Here is an 18398-nt window from a genome sequence, read left to right as displayed (position 1 = left end):
CTTCCCCTGGAAAACCTTTCAAAGGCCCCCATTTGCCCTGCAGAGAAATTCTTGCCTTGCTGGTGCCTGCCCTGCCTCCTCTCTGCACTCAGTGCTCTTGCCAGGACATTTTACAGGCTACTACCTTGGCCCATTCTTCCTTCATACCCCCTATTTCAACACCACCGTCCTTAACCTTTATTTGCACCCAACTCTGTAGGCAAGCTGCCACTCCTACTTCCTCTGCCATAGTCTGGGCAGCATTCACAGCACCCAGTAATCGTTCCTGAATGGATTTATGCTAGTGGAGGGTGGATGGGTGGGCTCATTGTAAAGCCATAAAGAGGGGCTAGGTGCGGCTCAAAGGTAAGATGGTCGCCAAGTATGCAAAGAACCCTGGACTCAACTATCAGCACTAAAAGAAGAAAAGAAATGCCACAGATGATTAATTTTGCCATGCCAGCTCCTTTATTCATGTCTCTAATCCTACAATGCCTTTGTCATTTTACAGACAAAGAAACTGAGGTTTGCAGAGGTTTCTGTGGTGTGTTGTTTTCCCTACCACCAAGCTCATGCCCACTACTAGGGAGCTCAGATCATGACCTTATTTAGAAATAGAGGCTTCACAAGATAATTGGTTAAGATGAGATCATATTGGATTAGGGTAGGCCCTAAATGCAGTAATTAGTGGTCTTACAAGATGGCCATTTGAGCAGTTTGCATGTGAAGATGGAAGCTGAGATTTGAGTGACAAGTACAAGCCAAACAGCCCCAAGGACTGCTGGGGGAAAAAGCTTGGAAGGAGAGAAGGCAAAGAATGATCTGGTACCATACCCTTTGAGGAAGCATGGCTCTGCTAACATTAGGATTCTAGGCTTCTAACACCAGAACTTGGCTGTTTTAAGCCATTGAACTTGCTGCAATTGGTTGCAGTAACCTCAGGAAAGTAATGGTCCACCCTGCATTGTCTATGGCTATACAAACAGTAAACAGCCAGCAGGGAGTCTGAATCCTTTCTGTTGCCTCCTTTACCTCCTCCAGGGCAGAGAACCCATCCCTGATAGAGTAAACTCAGGGAAACCATCTCTGTAGAGGACCTGTCCTTCCCCACAGTAAAGGCTTTAAGACCATTCTGTGACTAGACATTGGGGCTCAAGTCTGTAATCATAGCACTTTGGAGGTGGACAGAGGAAGATCAGGAGTTCAAGGCCATCCTCAGCCAACATAACTGAGACCAGCCTAAGTTATATGAAACTCTATCTCAAAAAACAAACCAACAACAAAGATTGTATCCTTTGTCATGGTTACCAGCAAGCTCAGCTTGATTGAGATCACATGATTTATTGCTGAGATCGGGGATTGTATGATTTATTGCCAAGATAAAAGCCTTGATTTAGAGAGTGTGTGTGTGTGTGTGTGTGTGTGTGTGTGTGCTTTCTCACTGGATGGATGGAGGAAGAGCCCAGAGGTGGGACTGGTTCAGTTCCATGCTCTTCTGTAACCCGGATTCCTGTCCACTCCTAGTGGGTTACCACATGTGTAGTTAAGGGTTTAGAACAACCACGGTGTAACTCCTGCTGAAACTTAACATCAGGCACTTCCCACTTGGGCCTCAAATGTCCCCATCAAGGCCTGAAGTCTTCCCTTTCATACTCACTGCCTCACATTTTTGTGCCCCTGTGGGCTTTGTAAGGGTGACAAAGCTGTCCTGAAGGACCCAGGTCAGACCCCTATGCCCTACATTATTCCTAAAGATGGAGTTGGTGGCTTTAGAGTCTGCCTCACCATAGGATTGCCACAAATCTGCTGCCCAGGATAACTCCAGGGAGAAGGGCCACAGCCTTCAGTATACATGGAGACAGGTGAGGTGGAAAGATAACCCCACTCCTGAGGGGACAGCCCTGTCTATGGGGGCTCTTGTCAAAGTCAGGTTAAGCCAGAAACAGTGCCCAAGAGCCAACTCCCATAGGCACCCAGACAGCGGGCTAAGGAAAGCACACCCAGGGATCTGGGGCCAGATACCAAACTTCCTCTTTTTCTGGAAAAAGTTCTTTAGGAATCTCTTGGCTAGAGAGGGTTACGGGGGGGGGGGGGAGCAGTTCTCTACCTGCCACAGGACTCAGCCACTGCCCAGCTTGTTCCTTTCTAATGTTGTGCTCAGCCCTCCATCCTTTCTCCTCCCCCCTTGGCTCTCACCTTCATTTTCTCATGCTCCAAGGTAGGATACTTAGCCCTGGCTTGGCCTCTGGAAATGGCATGGTCAGGATCTGGGAGGCATCCAGGTCTGTTTCCAGCCCTGAGGGTGCAGGGAGGAAGAGAAAGGGAGAGCGCTTACCTGGCCTCCAGCTCCGGGCAAGGGGTCTGAGAAGTGCCTGGGACACTTGGACTGCTGGGCAAAGCTCTGGCTTTCATACACTGTCAATTCAGCAACAGCCTTGGCCCTAGGGGAGGGCAGGCTGGGTAGTCATGCAGGTTTGCCAGGGAGGAAACCTGTCGTGCCAAGGTGGCCCTAGGACAATACTGCTGCAGAGGAGGGGACGGGAGGATGCTGGGGAAAAGGAAGCCTAGGAATTGGCTAAAAGTGGTTAGGGGGTATCTGTGAGTGATCAAGCAACTACCTGTTCTGCTGACTTCCACCTTATCTTTAGGGTCTCAGTCCCAGAACCAGTGTCCCACTTCCATCTCCAGTTTCTGGTCAAGCAACGCCTGACCCAGAGAAAGGATCCTGGCAGGCATCCCTTACTAAATGCCCTGAAATAGGTTTCCCCGCACATGCTTCAACTAGGCTTGCACACTTGCCCAGCCAGGCATCCCAGACTCAGGCTGGACACATTCCTTAACTAGAGGTGGGGGTGGGAGGCTAGAGGGCAGAACCAACAATGCCCCTCCTACATAAGGAGAGAAGCTCAGAACTGGGGCCAAGCAGGGCTGCAGCAGGCAACAGGCTTCCAGTGGGGTCTGAGGAGGAAACTCCTCTAGAACTAGATGATCTGAGTTCAAATTTGGTCTCTGAAGGAGCCAGGGACCCCCTGCATGCACCACCATCCCATTTTGTTAGGTAAGGAAAGCTGGACCAGGAACATGCAGGGCCTAGTACCAGGCTGCCAGGGTTGGGCTTAGTCTGTTCATCTCTCAGGCATGGGGGTCAGAGGAGGTGCGGTAAGCTCAACCTGCCCAGGTCAGTCTCTGTCCCCCTCAAAGCAGGAAGTGTCATTTGAGATTTGCCAAGGCTAGTACCATCCACACAGAGTGGACAAGACAGATACACTTGCTCGCGGGGAGGGGGGATTTCCGAAAGTGGGTGTTGGCACTGACTAAAGCACCCTCAGCCGCCTCAAGCTCTTTTTGTACAGTCAGACGACTACATGCCCCAGTCAGTCAGCACTGGGGCCACATGATTGAGAGGTGCCAAATGCCACCTCGTCCTCAGTGTCTTCCCTGGCCACCTAGGGGAAGAGCTCCAATGCCAGGTCCTTCGCGGGCGGGGCCCTCGACAGGGAAATCTTTGCCAAAGAGGAGTGATCCTGGGTTCCACGCTGGCGGCCAGTGCCTGGGCGCGCAGCCGTAGACTCGGCGCTGCCCACCCCGCGCATCCCGGGCGGGGCGCGGCCGCAGATAGTCCGCCTCCCTTCCACCGTCTCGGCGCCAGCCCGCAGCGGCCATGGGGGCGCGGCTGGGGCGGCGGGCAAGGGCAGCGGCCGGCTCTGATGCCCCTGCAGCGGCGGGCGCTGGGCCCGCGCCCTACGAGCGCAGGGTGCGCTGGCTGCGAGAGATCCAGTCCACGCTCCGCGAGCGGCGGCCGGAGCGTGCTCGGCAGCTTCTGCGCCTCCTGCGCCAGGCGAGAGAAAAGAGGGGCAGCCCGGGATTGGGGGTCAGGGAGGAGCTGGGGGCTTCGGGCGGGGGAGGGGGGAGGGGAGGTGGATTCCTAGCGTGCACGGTAGGTTTTTTCAGACGTTGAGGTTTGTGCGTGGAGGGAGGGCGTGGATTAAAGTGGCCAGGTGGGGCTGGGGGATTGCTCACCAGAGATGAGGCTGGTGTGTTGGGGCACTGGGATTTGAAATCTGTTGTGTTGTGTGTGTTGAGGGATCACCAGTCTGGAGCTAAGAGCCCGTGTTTGGACGTCTCAAGAGTTGGAGTGGGTGAGGATAGGGCATCTCATGCGGAAGGACAATGGGAAGAGCGCTGCTCTCCATTCTGCAGGAAGAAAGGGCCCTGGGAGGCTCAGCTTAAATGGCCTGCGGGTGCGCCAGGAGACAGACATCATGACAGCCCAGACAAAGCCACAGAGCACACACCAGCCATTCTAACAGGCAGCTTGAACCCACTGAGAATACACAACCACATCTGTACATGACAGTGCCATATCTGGGCCCTTGGGAGACACATTTGGTACCCTAGCCAAAGATCTTGAGCCCTGAGTTGCCTAAGGAGACAGGGATGCCTGTCCTAGCACTACCCCTGGGCAAATCACTTCCCATTCAGCCTCCTCACCCCCGTGCAATAGCTGCTGCCCCCACCATGAAGTTAGATGCTTAGAGCTGGAGAAACAGAAGTGATGAGCCAGGACCCAGATGGAAAACTGACAGAAGGGGTCTAGGGATGTAGGTCAGTGTTAGAACATTGGAGAGACCTGAGCTCTATCTATCCTAGCATGAGAGAGAGGAGAGAGGAAAGAGGTGGGGAGAGAGGAAGGAAGGAAGGAAGGAAGGAAGGAAGGAAGACCTAGTATCGTGGTTCTCGCCTGTACTCCCAGCACTTGGTAGATGGAGGCAGGAGATCAGGAGTTCAAGGTCATCCTCAGCTACATAGCAAGTTCAGGACCAACTTATAATGGGGGGGGGGGTAGAATCTCAGAGGTGATCCAGGGTCAGACACTTCCCCCACCACTGGGTGCCCTCCCTGTAGACTCAACAGTCTGGAAAAGTGGAGCTGTCACTTTAAGAGGCATTGACCAGGCCAGTGGAAGGTAGTCTGCTATCTGGGTCTGTCCAGACTCATCAGACTCCTTCTTTCTGGATCCTCCCCACCTTGCTGGCATCCGTGGCTTGAACCATGTTGAAAATACAAACAGGAGAGCAACCGCCAAGCAGCACCCAGCCAGGCATATTGCCTAGAAATACAGATCACTATCTGGGATGGTGGAGCTGAAAGTCACTGGCTTGCATTCCCTGGAAGCATCTGGGAGGGGATCAACCTCAGAGAGCAGCTAAGTCCCCTCCTTATGTCCTAGAAGTTGAGATTCGAGGCATATTCAGGACCCTATCCTGTCCCATAAGCTTCAGAAAGTCTGTAATTGCCCATTGTGTGCCTGCTGCCTAGCCTGACTTCCTGTGTGCTCAGGACAGCCCAGGGCATATCCTTCTCTGGCTAAGGAGTTAGAAGATGGCACATGGAGGCTAGGTGCTTGTAGGCTGCCTGCGTATTTTCTAAAACACCTTTTGCATGAATGCCATCAATCTCAGTATACAGGAGGCTGAGACAAGTAGATCCCTGAGTACCAAGCCAGCTTTAGCAAGTTCCAGGCCAGTTGGGGCTACATAGTGAAGCTTTGTCTTGAAAAAATAAAAACAAATCAATATTCTCAGCCTTACATCCTGCCTATAGATGTAGATTGGAAAAGGCCAGGGGATGAAGGGCCAGGACCCTGACCCTGAGATCTGATTAAAGAGAAGAAGGCTGGTAGGCTGGGAAGGGGTGATGGCCAAGCCCAGGGAGTCATGACTCTGCACTTTCTGTGTCTCTGATGGTATAGCTCTAGTGTTTAGTCTCCTCTAATGGAATGAAGGGTAAGGATCATGTGTGTTTCATAGAGTGGCCCCTGAGCCCAGGGATGAATGTGGAAGGCTGGGAGTCCTGAGCAAAGGTGACTAGGTATGAGGTCTGAACCTTGGCATCAGCAATGGGAGAACAGAGACTCATCTGGTGAGCTGGGGATAGAGGGAAAGGATGCTAAGTGAGCCCTACAGAGGAGGACATGGTGGGGTCCCCTACTGCACTCTGGAAAGGGACACAAAGCCAGCAAGTGAGCAGGCTGAGTTTGAGCTGCTTTGAAGAACATGATCTGGGGAAAGGCTCGCTCCTAGAGGAAAAAAGATGGCACAATTCAAGAGACCTCTGGAGTAGGAGGGAAACAAAGGACCCAAAAGGAGTGCTAGGGACTTCAGCGTTCAAGGTTATTAGATGAGTAAGCTGTCACAGCAAGACATCACACACCCAACAAGGAGCCTGAGTAACCATCTCTCTCTCTCTCTCTCTCTCTCACACACACACACACACACACACTCACTCATACTCGCACACACGCACACAGACATACACACACACACATATATACACACATAAACACATACGCATACACACACACACCTTACCATGCCCCCTCTCTCTAGACACTTGACTGCCACCATATGTGGAGAGATTCAACCAAGTCAGGGGGGTGGGGAGAAGGTTTTAGAAACAAGTGAAGCAGTAAAGTGTGTATCTTCTGCCTGGTTGGGAGAAGGAAAGCCCTGACCCCCCACTTACTCAACCATTGCTTTACCACCCATAGGACCTGGGCCTTGAAGGGAACCTCCTCAGTGACATCCTCTACAGGAATGTGGCTTTGCTTAACTTGGTGGACCCCATCTCCCATGACTTGCTGGTGAACCTGGCCCGGGACCTGCAGTGCCCCAAGAAGGTGAGGTCAGCAGGCATAGGCCGGGGAACTTGGCTTCTCATGCTTGCTTAGGCTTTAGGCTAGTAACTATTACTCTTCAAGAACAGCTTCAGGAGCAGGTGTGAGCTGTTTCACTGAGCCCCAAAACCATGTTCCTAGGTAGACCCCCACCTGAGCAGAAGACCTGTAGGGACTCAGAACATAGCCTGTCTTAACACATGCATTGTCATAGACATATATTCTTGTTCCTGTCTCAGAAGAGAGCTACCATAGGCTGAGGACGTTGGTCTCTTTCCTATTTGGACACCTTTGGGGAAGGGGGCTCACAATCCCTTCCTTTGCTCCTTGGGTCACAAACAAGTCCTATGACATGCTAAGTTGGAGCCTGCTACCTGCATTCTCTACCTCCTTGGACCCTGTTCTGACAATGCCTACAGATGTCTGACTGTGGACATAATCACAGCACTGCCTATGAGTTCCCAAGACTTTTAAACACAACAAACCACCCCCATATGAAATAAGGGGGTCCACTGTCAGCTTGGTACTCAGCTGGCTAGTCCACAGCCATCCCAGTAGCCACCTAATTGGCAGTTACTCTCTCTCTCTCTCTCTCTCTCTCTCTCTCTGTGTGTGTGTGTGTGTGTGTGTGTGTTGCAAGCTCTGGGGACTGCTTTAAAGGAATGTTCTGTGTATGGAACGTGCTCAGTGCCAGCTGTGTGGAAAGCATACCTTGTGTGCCCCAGAGCTGGGTCTCTTTGGGGATACAATTAGGACCGAGAGAACCATGTGGTGCAGTAAAACATCAAACCCCGGCCCTGTCAGCCCAGACCCAGGCCCCATAGGCGCAGCATAGCTTGGAGAATGAGAGGAAGAACATGCTGACCTGGCTCGTTCCTATTCTCTGGGACTGGCGTCTCTGGAATAGGGCTCCCTCAAGGGGCCTGGTGTGGCCTCTTCCTTGTGGCAAGTCCCCTGGGGGTGTTGAGGGTGGCAAGCTGCCGGCTGATAGCTTGAGCTACTGGCCTTAGGCCTGAGGACAGGGAACAAGGGCTCATTGTCTGGGCTTCCTCCCACCGGGCACTGCGGGCCTCAGACTAGCCTGTCCAGCCCCCAGCAGGCAGCCTCTCCTGGCGGTGAGCCAGGCTACAGCCAGGGCAGAATGGAAGGGGCTCAGGCTCATCCTCACCATGATCTCTTCCCCACCCCCACCCCCACCCCCGCCCCCACCCCCTGTAGGACCATGAGCCCTGGAAGTCTTCTGATAAGATCTGTAGGCAGCTCATCTACCACCTCACCCCTCACTCCAAGCGAAAGCCCCACCGGAAAACCCAGAACAGGTAAGGAGAGCCCAGCCACACAGCCCTTGTGCCCTGTCTTTCAGGGCCCCTTCTCTGAGAATTAAGTGCACAAAAATCTTGCTCTGTTACTCCCTTGCCTTCCTTTATATTAAGGCTCCAGCCCTGGCAACCACCCTGGCCCACAGCAGCAATACTCCTAACCCAAGCTACATGTTCCATATGAGTTGCTTCCCATTTCTTCCAGTGATACCTCTTGCCAGTCCCTGGTCACTCCATCCCTGTCCCTTTCCAGGACCTGTGCCTCCTTGGGTCGTAGGTACATCAGGTAAAATTTTCATAAGGACAGATTCTGAGTCTCCCATTTCACAGGGAGGAACACTGAGATAGGAGAGGGAAAGTAGCTTGCCTAAGGCCATTCCCTTCCTGCAGCCTTTGGGAACTTATCAGCTCCAGGCTTCCTGATGCATAGACTTCCACAGCATCTTGATAGCTTGTTCTGCTTGTGGTTCCCTGTTTTGGGGACCTCATGACACAATCTTAGCACAGGACCAAAGGCCTACAACCACAGCTGGGAATTGACCTGAGCTCTATTTATCCTCCACCCTGTTCCATTCTTACACCTTGTGACCCAAGGTGAACCCAGAACCCATGTGACTGTTTCCTGCCACAGCAGATGGGCCCCTGGCAATGTTCTCAGTGTTCTTAGTAACCTGTCTTCCTAGAGGGCTGTGGACAAAGGACAGGAGAGAAAGCAAAGTGTGCCAGGGGCCCTGGACGACATTCCCCCAGTCTCCAAGTGCCTCTTTCAGCTTAACACAGGGGGCCTCCCCTAGTAATCCCTTAGCCCCCTTTACTATCCTGGGCCTGTCCCATCTCTAGACCCCCAAACACTGAGAGGACCAGAATGATACCATATCCACTCATGGCAAAGTTTTTTTCATTATCATAAAGGATGCTGCTTGTAGAGAGGCACGGGAAGAACTGTAGACTTAGGGGTCAGGGCACTGTGATATAGAGCCCTGGTCCTCACTTAGTGATGATATACAGCCAAAGGACTCTTTTCACTTCCCTTAGAGCTTTTGTAGAATGGACTATCACCTATAAACCCCGGGACAGTCATGGAAATAAATAACATTAACAGGTGCACAAAGCACAATGATAACAGTCCACACATAGAGCCTTCATCATGTGTATAATCCTCATCACAGCCATGCCCCATTTCACCAGAGGGGGATATGGGCTCAGAGATATTACCAGCATTGCCTTTGGCCACCAGCTTTAAAACAATGGCTTAAAAGTGATTTCCTTATTTTTAGTTTGTAAGTGTATGGGTGTTTCCCTGCATGCATGTATGCGCACTGTGCATGTACTTGATGCCTGAAAAGACCAGAGGGTGTTGAATTTCTTGGCACTGTAGTCACAGACAATTGTTAGTCAGCATGTAGGTGCTAAGAACTGAACTTGGGTCCCCTGAAAAAGCAGCAAGTACTCTTGAGGGCTGAGCCATCTCTTCAGGCCCAGAAATGGCATTTTAAACCAGGCTTTGCCAGGCCAGAGGACCTAGGTTGCCCTTGGTGGGTAACTGCCTGCTGGGTGGGTGGAGTCTTGCCTGGTCTCTGGTTCAGTGCATCCACCTGCATTCTTCCATAGCCTCAAGAGCAGCCTCCAGAAGACTCTGCTGGTAGGGGAGACTGTGGACCTTTCTGGCATCCCGCTATCTGCTCGAGATGTGCAACACATAACACGCTACCTGGGCAGCCATGGTGTTGAGCTGGTGGTCCTAGACCTGAGCTTCACGGAGCTGAGCGATGAGCTGCTGCACCTGCTGCTGCCCAGCCTTTGGGCTCTGCCCCGCCTCACCCAGCTGTTGCTTAATGGCAACCGACTGACGAGAGCTGCTGCCCGTGAGCTCACGGAGGCTATCAAGGACTCCGCCAAGTTCCCGGTGTTGGCCTGGGTAGATCTGGGTAACAATGTGGATGTGGCCTCACTTCCCCAGCCCCTGCTGGTAGGCCTTCGACGGCGACTGAGTCAGCACACTACCCTCCCCACCATTTATGAGGGTCTGGACCTTGAGCCTGGGGGTGGCATGGCTGAGACCACTGCTGTTGTCTCCACCTGGGGCTCTGCAGCCCCTGAGCCAGGACCAGAGCCTCAGGGCTGTTGTGCTAGGTGACTAACTACTGGTCTGGTTCATTGCTACTGACTGGGGTGTCTTAAGAACGAGGCATTGGGGGCCCACAATGTCCCACTGAGAGTCAGCACAAATGTTCAACTTGGGGTGAAATGGGTGGAAGAAGGGTTTTGTGGAAGACAGGCCAGCCAGCCCAGGCTAGGGGCCCCATCTCACCCAGCAAAGAGGGGCACCAGTATTCACAGCCTAGACCTTCCAGGAAAGGATGGTGGCCTTTGCCTCAAGCTTCATGTACTCCGGACTTCAGACTCATTGAGCTCAGGCTTGCTACAGAGGTAGGAAAACCCCATCTGCCGAGAGTGGGTAGATGGATCAGAGCCAGTTATAGCCATGCTGATGTCCCCTTAGTGTTCGTTGGGTTCAGGGGAGTAGGTTGGGAGTCACAGACAGACAGAGTTCTGCATGGAGCCCTGTAGCAAGTGCAATGAGGGCCCTTCAGTGTGCATTGGGCTGGGAACAGGGCTTCACACACTAAAGGCAAAGCCACAATGGAGCTGAGGGTGCTGACTCTATGTCCCCAACAGGGCACAGCACTGCTCTGGTGCCCAGGCCTCCTGCATGGGGTGAGGAGATATGGCTGGCTAGAGATGAGCTATAGTGTTTCCTCTAGCTCTGGGGTCTCACATAACATGTAAGGAAGGGGTGGAGGAGGATACAGCTAGCACCAGGAGTTCTCAGGGCAGAACAGATCTAAGGGGATCTCAATGGGGAGTTACTGGCTTCCTTTTCCAAATCTCCTAAGGTGGGTTCCCAACGTCTGGTCACCTTCACTGCCCCATTTAGGAGACTAAAGTTTTCAGCTCAACAAGTAGACACACAGAGAATGTGGGAAAGGAACTCAGAGAAGCTCTGGTTGGGGAAGCCAGTGGCCTAAGGCCCCTGTGTAGAGCCAAGACTTAAGGCCCGGTGACAGTGGAGAGACCCAGTAACAGAGGATATCCTCAGGGTCAAGGTAAAGGTGGGGGTAGGGAGAGTTGTATGCTGGACCCATGTGCCCAGAGCCCACCAGCTCTGATTCACCCGCCTCCCTGTCCGTCTCCAAGTGGACAGTACACTTAGCTCCCCCAAAACATCAATTCCAGCATTTCCCCAAACCAGTGGCCAAGAAGAAAGTGGGCTGGATTATGTCACTCCCAGGCCTGAGACAGGTCCGGTGAAGCAAAGGATTTCACTCATGCTCTACTGCTTTAGACAACTGCTAATCAAGGGACAGTGAGAAGAATGCAGGCCTCTGGCTTTACTCTCCACTTACCGGGGGAACCTGGCTAGGTCCTCTACTTCTTCGGGCCTGGGACCCAACTTCCTTCTCTCTGTTAAACAGAACTTGCTGTACTGGACCCTGGCACTCATCTAGAGGCACTAACCTCACCCTCTGCCGCTCCCCCACCCCTGCTTGTTTTAAAGACATGGCCTTACTCACCCAGGACAAGGGTTTGGGCTTTCTGGAGCCAGGCAAAGCCGAGTGGAGTACGGGCCAGCGGAGAAGGGAGGGAGGGCCAATTTTGGACCCAGCAGACTGATAACCCTGTCACATGCCTGGGGAGCTGAGTTTTGTAACTCCTTCCTGAATGACAGCAGAGTTCAGGGTCTCCCCTGGCCTTCTTACTCTCCCCCACAGCTGGCACAAAGCCAGCCCACAGACCTTTAGATGTCACCATATGCAGCGAGGTTCCTCCTAGGGTGATATGTGAGGACTGTATCCAGGTGTCCCAGGCAGTGTCCAGGCAAATCCAGGTGGCAGCAGATGGTCTCAAATTCTCCACCTTTTTGAGGCATGTGATGCAATAGCTGAGCCAGTTCCTGGGACGGCTTAGGAGATGTGGGCAAAGTTGGCCTTGCTGCTTAAGTGGCCCTGGCCCTTCACGGAGTTCTCATGACTAACCAGCAGGGAGATTCCATGGTCAGGAACAGAGATTTCCAGAAGTGAGGGCTGTGTCTTGTCTTTGTGCTACTGTAACAGAACACCACATCCTGGTAATTTATAAACAACAAAAGTTTACGAAGCTCATGGTTCCAAAAGCTGAGAAGTCAGACAGAAGGAGTACATCTGGTGAGGGATTTCTTGCTGTGTCACAGTCCTGGAAAGCATGGAAGGGGCCCCACTGTGGCAATATGGACTTCCATGCATGAGGGCAGAGCCCTGCAGACCTAACCACTCTTTAAATCATATCTCTTACCTGTTAGGTATTCAATGCATGCGTTCTATGGGAGTTTTCAAGCCTGTGTAGTATGCTCCACTCAGCTTGGTGGTAAAGAGAACATTGACCAGGAGAGAAGAAGCACATGGAGCCTTGCTTGGGTGCCAACTTGAAACCCATCCACGGTCTAGACCCATCACTTCCTATCAGTGTGGTCCATTTGGGAACAAAGTATGAAAGTCCTGCTTTAGTGAGGAGGAAATGAGGTTTGGAAAGAGCGTGCCACATGAGGGGTACAGGCCAGCATGCTGTAGTATCAGGGAGTCCCCAGGCTCTTTGTGTGGTGAGGTTTGGCAAGAGCTAGGCTGAAAACACACCTATAATTTATCTTCTATCTATCTATCTTTCTTTCTATCTATCTATCTATCTATCTATCTATCTATCTATCTAATCTATCTATCTATATCAACTATCTACTATCTTCTATCTCTGTCTATTATCCATCCATCCATTCATCTATCATTGGTCTGTCTGTCTGTTTTAGCACTGAGAATTGAACTCTGGCCCTGCAGCACACTAGGCAAGAGCTTTCTCACTTCACTATATCCCAACTTTCCATTTATTTACTTACTTATGTAGCCAGAGTCTTGTGCTGTAGCTTATGCTGGGCCTTAACTTTCAACCGTCCTGCATCCACCTTCTGAGTGCTGGAATGACAAGCCTGTGCCACTGCTGCCTAGCACAATCTTTCTGAGAATCCAGAACCACAGGCAACTGGTGCCTGTTGCACCAAGGTTTTCTCTGGGTGGAAAGGGAAAGCATACTTGTCCTGGGAGATTGTTGCCAGTCACCAGCACCACTCCTGTCATCTCTACAAACAGAGACCTCCAGTATTTTCTTCTGCACACTTTTTGTTTTTTTGAAAACAGAAATTTATTTAAAAAGCAAGCCATTGTGAGCTGGGTGTGGCGAACTGGTGAGCAGCACATGCCTGTAGGCCAGCCTTGGCTATGTATATGTATGCATAATATTGCAACATCATAAAGAGAACACACTGTGACAAGTTTAAAGTGTGCAGCATAGTTTTGTCACATTTACACATTCATGTTTACCATGGCAGTAAATGTGTCTGTCACCCCCAAGCCTGCTGTGTTCTCTGCTGACCACCCTCCTCCTTCCACCCTGACCTCTCTTAAAAACTATTGGTTTGTTTTGCCCCATAAATTACTTTCCACTTTCTAGATTTAGACCAGTTCATGGGATCTTACAAATGTATTTTACACACACACACACACACACACACACACGCATAATTATTTTGAAACTCACCTATATTATTGCATATATCAAGAATTGCTTTTTGAATAGTATTTCATGGGTGTACTGCAATTTATCCATGAACCTGTTGATGGATATTTGGTTGTTTCTAGGTTCTGGCTATGACAGACAAGGCTGCTATGAAAATTCATGACTAGTTACGGCATGAGCATTTCATTTCTCTTGAGTAAGAACCTGGGTATGTATATTAATTAGTCTTCCATTGCTAGGAGGAAATGCCTAAGAAAAACAACTTAGGAGAAGAATTTGCTTTGGCTTGTTATTTCAGGGGTGTCTCTCCACGTTTACTTTGTCCTTTGGCTCCACACTTTTGGGCCTGAGAGAAGGCTAAACATGTTCAAGGAAAGCCATTCACCTTGTGGCTGCTAGAAAAGAGAGAAAAGGTGGGGGCAGAAAAAGACGGCCACCTACTTCCTCCAATAACCCCTCCAATTCTAAACCCAGTCCCCTCTGTAGACCACCACCAGCTAGGAATCAAGCAATCAGTATATCATCCTTTGGCGGCTACCATTCGTATCGTGGCCATCTAGAGAATGCATAGGCCATATGGTAGGTATCTCTAACACTTTAAGAAAGGGTCACACTGATTTTCAAGGCCTATATCTAATTTCACAGTCTTGCCAGTAGTGTACAGGATTTCAGGTCCTCCTATGTATACTTGCTAACTGAAAACAATGGTAATTATTAGTGTGGTGTGTAGGGGTGGGCAGGTACATGCCCCATGGCACACATGTGGGGGTCAGAAGACAACTATATGGGCTTAGTCTCCTCCTTCCTTATCTACTTGGCTCCAGGAATTACATTCAACTCAGGTTACCAGGCTTGCACAGCAAGAGCCTTTACCCACTGAGCCATCTTGCTGGTCCTATGGATTTTAATTTAATTTTACTATTATCTGAGAATGCAGTGTGGCTCTGTACTGTTTGGATTTTTTGATAAGTTTTCCAGCTCACCATATGGCCAATACTGGTAAATGTGTGTACTTATAAAGATCACATATTCCATTGCTGCTGGGTATAAGTGTTAAAGTCGGGGTGATTCATAGCATTGTTTAAGTTTAAGCTAAACTTGCTGACTTTCTCCCTATTTGATCTGTTGGGTGGGAACACCAAAGTCTCTGATCATAAGTGTGAGTTTGTTTATTTCTTACTGATGTTCTACCACTTTTTTGCTTTGTATGTTCTGAAGATTTATTACTGGGAGCATAAACATTTAAGTCTGCCTTGGGCCCTTGATTGACTGACTGCCCTGTTATCATCATGGAAGGACTCTTATCATATCCTGGAGATATTCCTTCTTCTGAAATGTGCCTAACTGATACTAATTAGTCACATGATGCTTAACAATCAAAGCTAGATTATTATTAATGGCTAGGTTTTATATCAATTTGATACAAGCTAGAGTCATTTGGGAAGAGGGAGTCAGTTAAGAAAATGTGCCCACTAGATTGACCCATACACAAGACTGTGGTATGTTTTGTTAATTCGTGATTGTTGGGGAAGGGTCATGCCCATTGTGGGTGGGGCCATCCCTGGGCTGGTGGTCCTGGGTTCTATAAAAAAACAGGCTGAGCAAGCCATGAGGAGGAAGCCAGTAAGTAGCATCCTTCCATGGTTTCTGTGTCCACTCCTGTCTCCAGATTCCTGTCCTAACTTCCCTCAGGAATGGACTGTGATGTGGAAATGTAAGATGTAATAAACCCTTACTTCTCCAAGTTGCCTTTGGTTGTGGTGTTTTATTACAGCAAGAGAAAAATCTAAGACAAATAGTATATATATATATATATATATATATATATATATATATATATATACACACACACACACATATACATATATACATATATGTATATGTATATATTTTTTCATCTTTTTATTTTAAAGATTTATTTTTATTACTTTTAAGTATGTGTGTGTGTGTGTGTGTGTGTGTGTGTGTGTGTTTGTGTGTGTGTTACTGCATCCCTTTGGAGATCTAGTTACAGATGACTGTAACCCACCAAATGTGGGTGCTCAGGTCCTCTGCAAGAGGCCTTAAACACTAAGGCCTCTCCAACCTCCCTCTAGCCCCTGTTCATCTCTTTTTTTCCTTTAATATTTACTTTGTTTTTTTTTTCTTACAATATATTTTGATCATATCTTTCCCCTCTTCAACTCCTCGCAAACAATCTATGCCTCTCTTATACACTTAACCTCATGTTCTTTCTTTCTAAAAACAAAACACAAACTTAAAACACAAAAGCCAGTAATATAAAAAAAATACCAAAATGAACAAAAAGCACTCCCCCCAACACACATGCATACAAAATGGAGTCCATCAACTACTCATGAGCATGCGGCCTGTCCTGAATTATGGTTGATAGATTCAGTGAAATTCTGCTGGAGAAAAACTGATTTCCCCTTTCCCAGAAGCTGCAAATAACTTCTTGTCAGAGATGGAACTATTTATCTACCTCCTTTCTCAATGCAGAACCTGTGCAGGTTCTGTGAATGCTGTCATTGTCTCTGTGAGTTAATCAGTCCCATTGTGTCTGGAAGACAGTTTCCTTGGGGTCACCCACCATTTCTGGAGCCTACAGGTGCCCACTTCTTCTGAATAGATCCCTGAGCCTTGAGAGGAGGGATTTAGCAAAGACATCCCACTTAGAACTAAGTGCTGCAAAGGTCTCTCAATTTCTGCACATTGTTCAGTAATGAATGGGTCTCTGTGTTAATCACCATCCACTGAAAAAAGAAAGTTCTCTGATGAGGGTTGAGCAATGAGCTATCTATGGGCATAATAACATGTCCTTAGAAGTTACTTTATTTCTATGTTCCTTTAGCAGAAAAACAGCAGTAGGTTTTCTCCTGGAGCTCATGGCCTATCTACTTTCAGATTCTTGGCCACTTTACCAGTGTCAGGTATGGATTTTGTTGAGTAGAATGATCCAATCAAAAAGTGGTTGATTACTCCTGTATCATTTGTGCCACTATTGTGCTAGTCAAAGAGGGTTTGTAGCTGGGTGTCTTTTTTCTTTCTTTTCTGTCTCTCTCTTGAGATGGGGTGTCTCTGTGTAGCCTTGGCCATCTTGAAACTTGCTCTGTAGACCAGGCCATCCTAAAACTCACTGAGATCTGCCTGCATCTGCTTCCTGGAGTGCTGGGATTAAAGGTGTGGGTGATACTGATGACTACTTTTCTTCTTTGTAGAGTACCTTCCAGTGCCATGAATGTTAATCTGCAGGGGTGAAGCTACATCATGATTTATGTATCATCTAGTTAGGCATCATCTTGATTTATGATGGCATAAGTAAGCCTTACCATCATGTTGTGAAGAGTAACCAATAGCCTTAGCAATAGCTGTTATGTCTGGCAAGGGGGTGGGAGGTGTCCTCGGGACCCCTTTGGTCACTGGCTCAATAAGATGTAACCCATTTCTTTCACTGGAAATTTTATTTGGTGGCATAAGATATCTAGTTGGGGCATTGACTCCCCATTATATGGTAACTTCATTTAAATACTTTTCATATATATATATATATATATATATATATATATATATATATATGAAGCATCTACAATAGTTTTCCATATAAATTTTCAAAAGACCTTTCATATTAGCTGTCCTCACCACATTTCCTCTTTTCCCTGTGCTCATTCCCACCTCCACTTATTCCTATTCTAGTTTCCTCTATTTCTTTATAACACTGGACTCTGATACTCCATCCTTGGAAGATGCCCCTCTTCATACCCATCCATTACTAGATACCTAATCTCTGCGGTTATTTAGAATGAAGCACACATATTGAAAGCTTAAAATTCAACATCCACATGTAAGAGAAAACACTCAATATTTGCTTTTCAGGCCTAAGTAACTTCACTCAGGAGGATTTTTTTCTAGTTCCACCCATTTACCTGCAAATTTCATTTTTCATAGCAGCTGAATAATATCACATAAGGTAAATGTACCACATTTTCACTATCTATTCATCAATTAATGATCATATAGGCTGTTTCCAATTTCTGGTAATTATGAGTAGAGGAGCAATGAACATGGATAAACAAGTAACTCTGTAGAAAGATGTAGGGCCCTTTGGATATATGCCTAAGAGTAGTACAGCAGGATCATATGGTAGATCCCAGCTTCCCCAGGGACCACCACACTGATTTCCACAGTGGCTGTACAAGTTTGCAGTCCCACTATCAACAAACAAGCGTTCCTCTTACCCCAAATCCTTTCAAGTGTGTACCATCTTTTTTTTTTTTTTTAATTGATCTTGGCCATTCTGACCAGTCAAAATGAAATTCCAAAGAAGTTTTAGTTTGCATTTCCCTGAAAGCTAAATCTGTTGAACATTAAAGAAAATAGTTTCTTGTTGGGCAGTGATGGTGCACACCTTTAATCCCTGCACTTAGGAGGAAGAGACAGGTAAATCTCTGTGTTTGAGGCCATCCTGGTTATAGAGAGAATTCCAGGATACTCAGGGCTAAACAGAGAAACCCCGTCTTGAAAAACAAAACAAACAACATAAATATTTCTCAGCCATTTGTATTTCATCTTTTGAGAACTTTCTGCTTAGTTGTACATACCATTTTTAAATTGGGTTATTTGTTAACTTGATGTTTATCTTTTAATTTTTTTTTTAAATACATTGTAGATACTAATCCTCTATCAGATGTGTAGTTGGTATTTTCTCTCCCATTCTTTAGGCTGACACTTTGCTTGAATGATGGTACTTTTTGCTATCCAGAAGCTTTTCAGCTTCATGGTCTTAGTGCCTATGCTATTAGTATCCTATTCAGAAAGTCCTTTCC

The 18398-nt window shown here is 48.4% G+C and overlaps 1 protein-coding gene across 1 annotated transcript; it reads left to right on the top strand.

Moving 5' to 3' along the window:
- Positions 1–3404: 3404 nt before the first annotated feature.
- Lrrc75b (leucine rich repeat containing 75B) lies at positions 3405–10628 on the top strand. The gene is made up of 4 exons (XM_051186911.1): positions 3405–3817; positions 6530–6658; positions 7874–7974; positions 9586–10628. The coding sequence occupies exons 1-4, from the start codon at positions 3641–3643 to the stop codon at positions 10109–10111; spliced, it is 933 nt and encodes a 310-aa protein (XP_051042868.1). The 5' UTR covers positions 3405–3640; the 3' UTR covers positions 10112–10628.
- Positions 10629–18398: the final 7770 nt, after the last annotated feature.

This window comes from Phodopus roborovskii, unplaced genomic scaffold (assembly GCF_943737965.1).
Source record: "Phodopus roborovskii unplaced genomic scaffold, PHOROB, whole genome shotgun sequence".
NCBI lineage: Eukaryota > Metazoa > Chordata > Mammalia > Rodentia > Cricetidae > Phodopus > Phodopus roborovskii.
The sequence above is the reverse complement of the archived record's forward strand: the minus strand, read 5'-3'. Positions and strand labels throughout refer to the sequence as shown.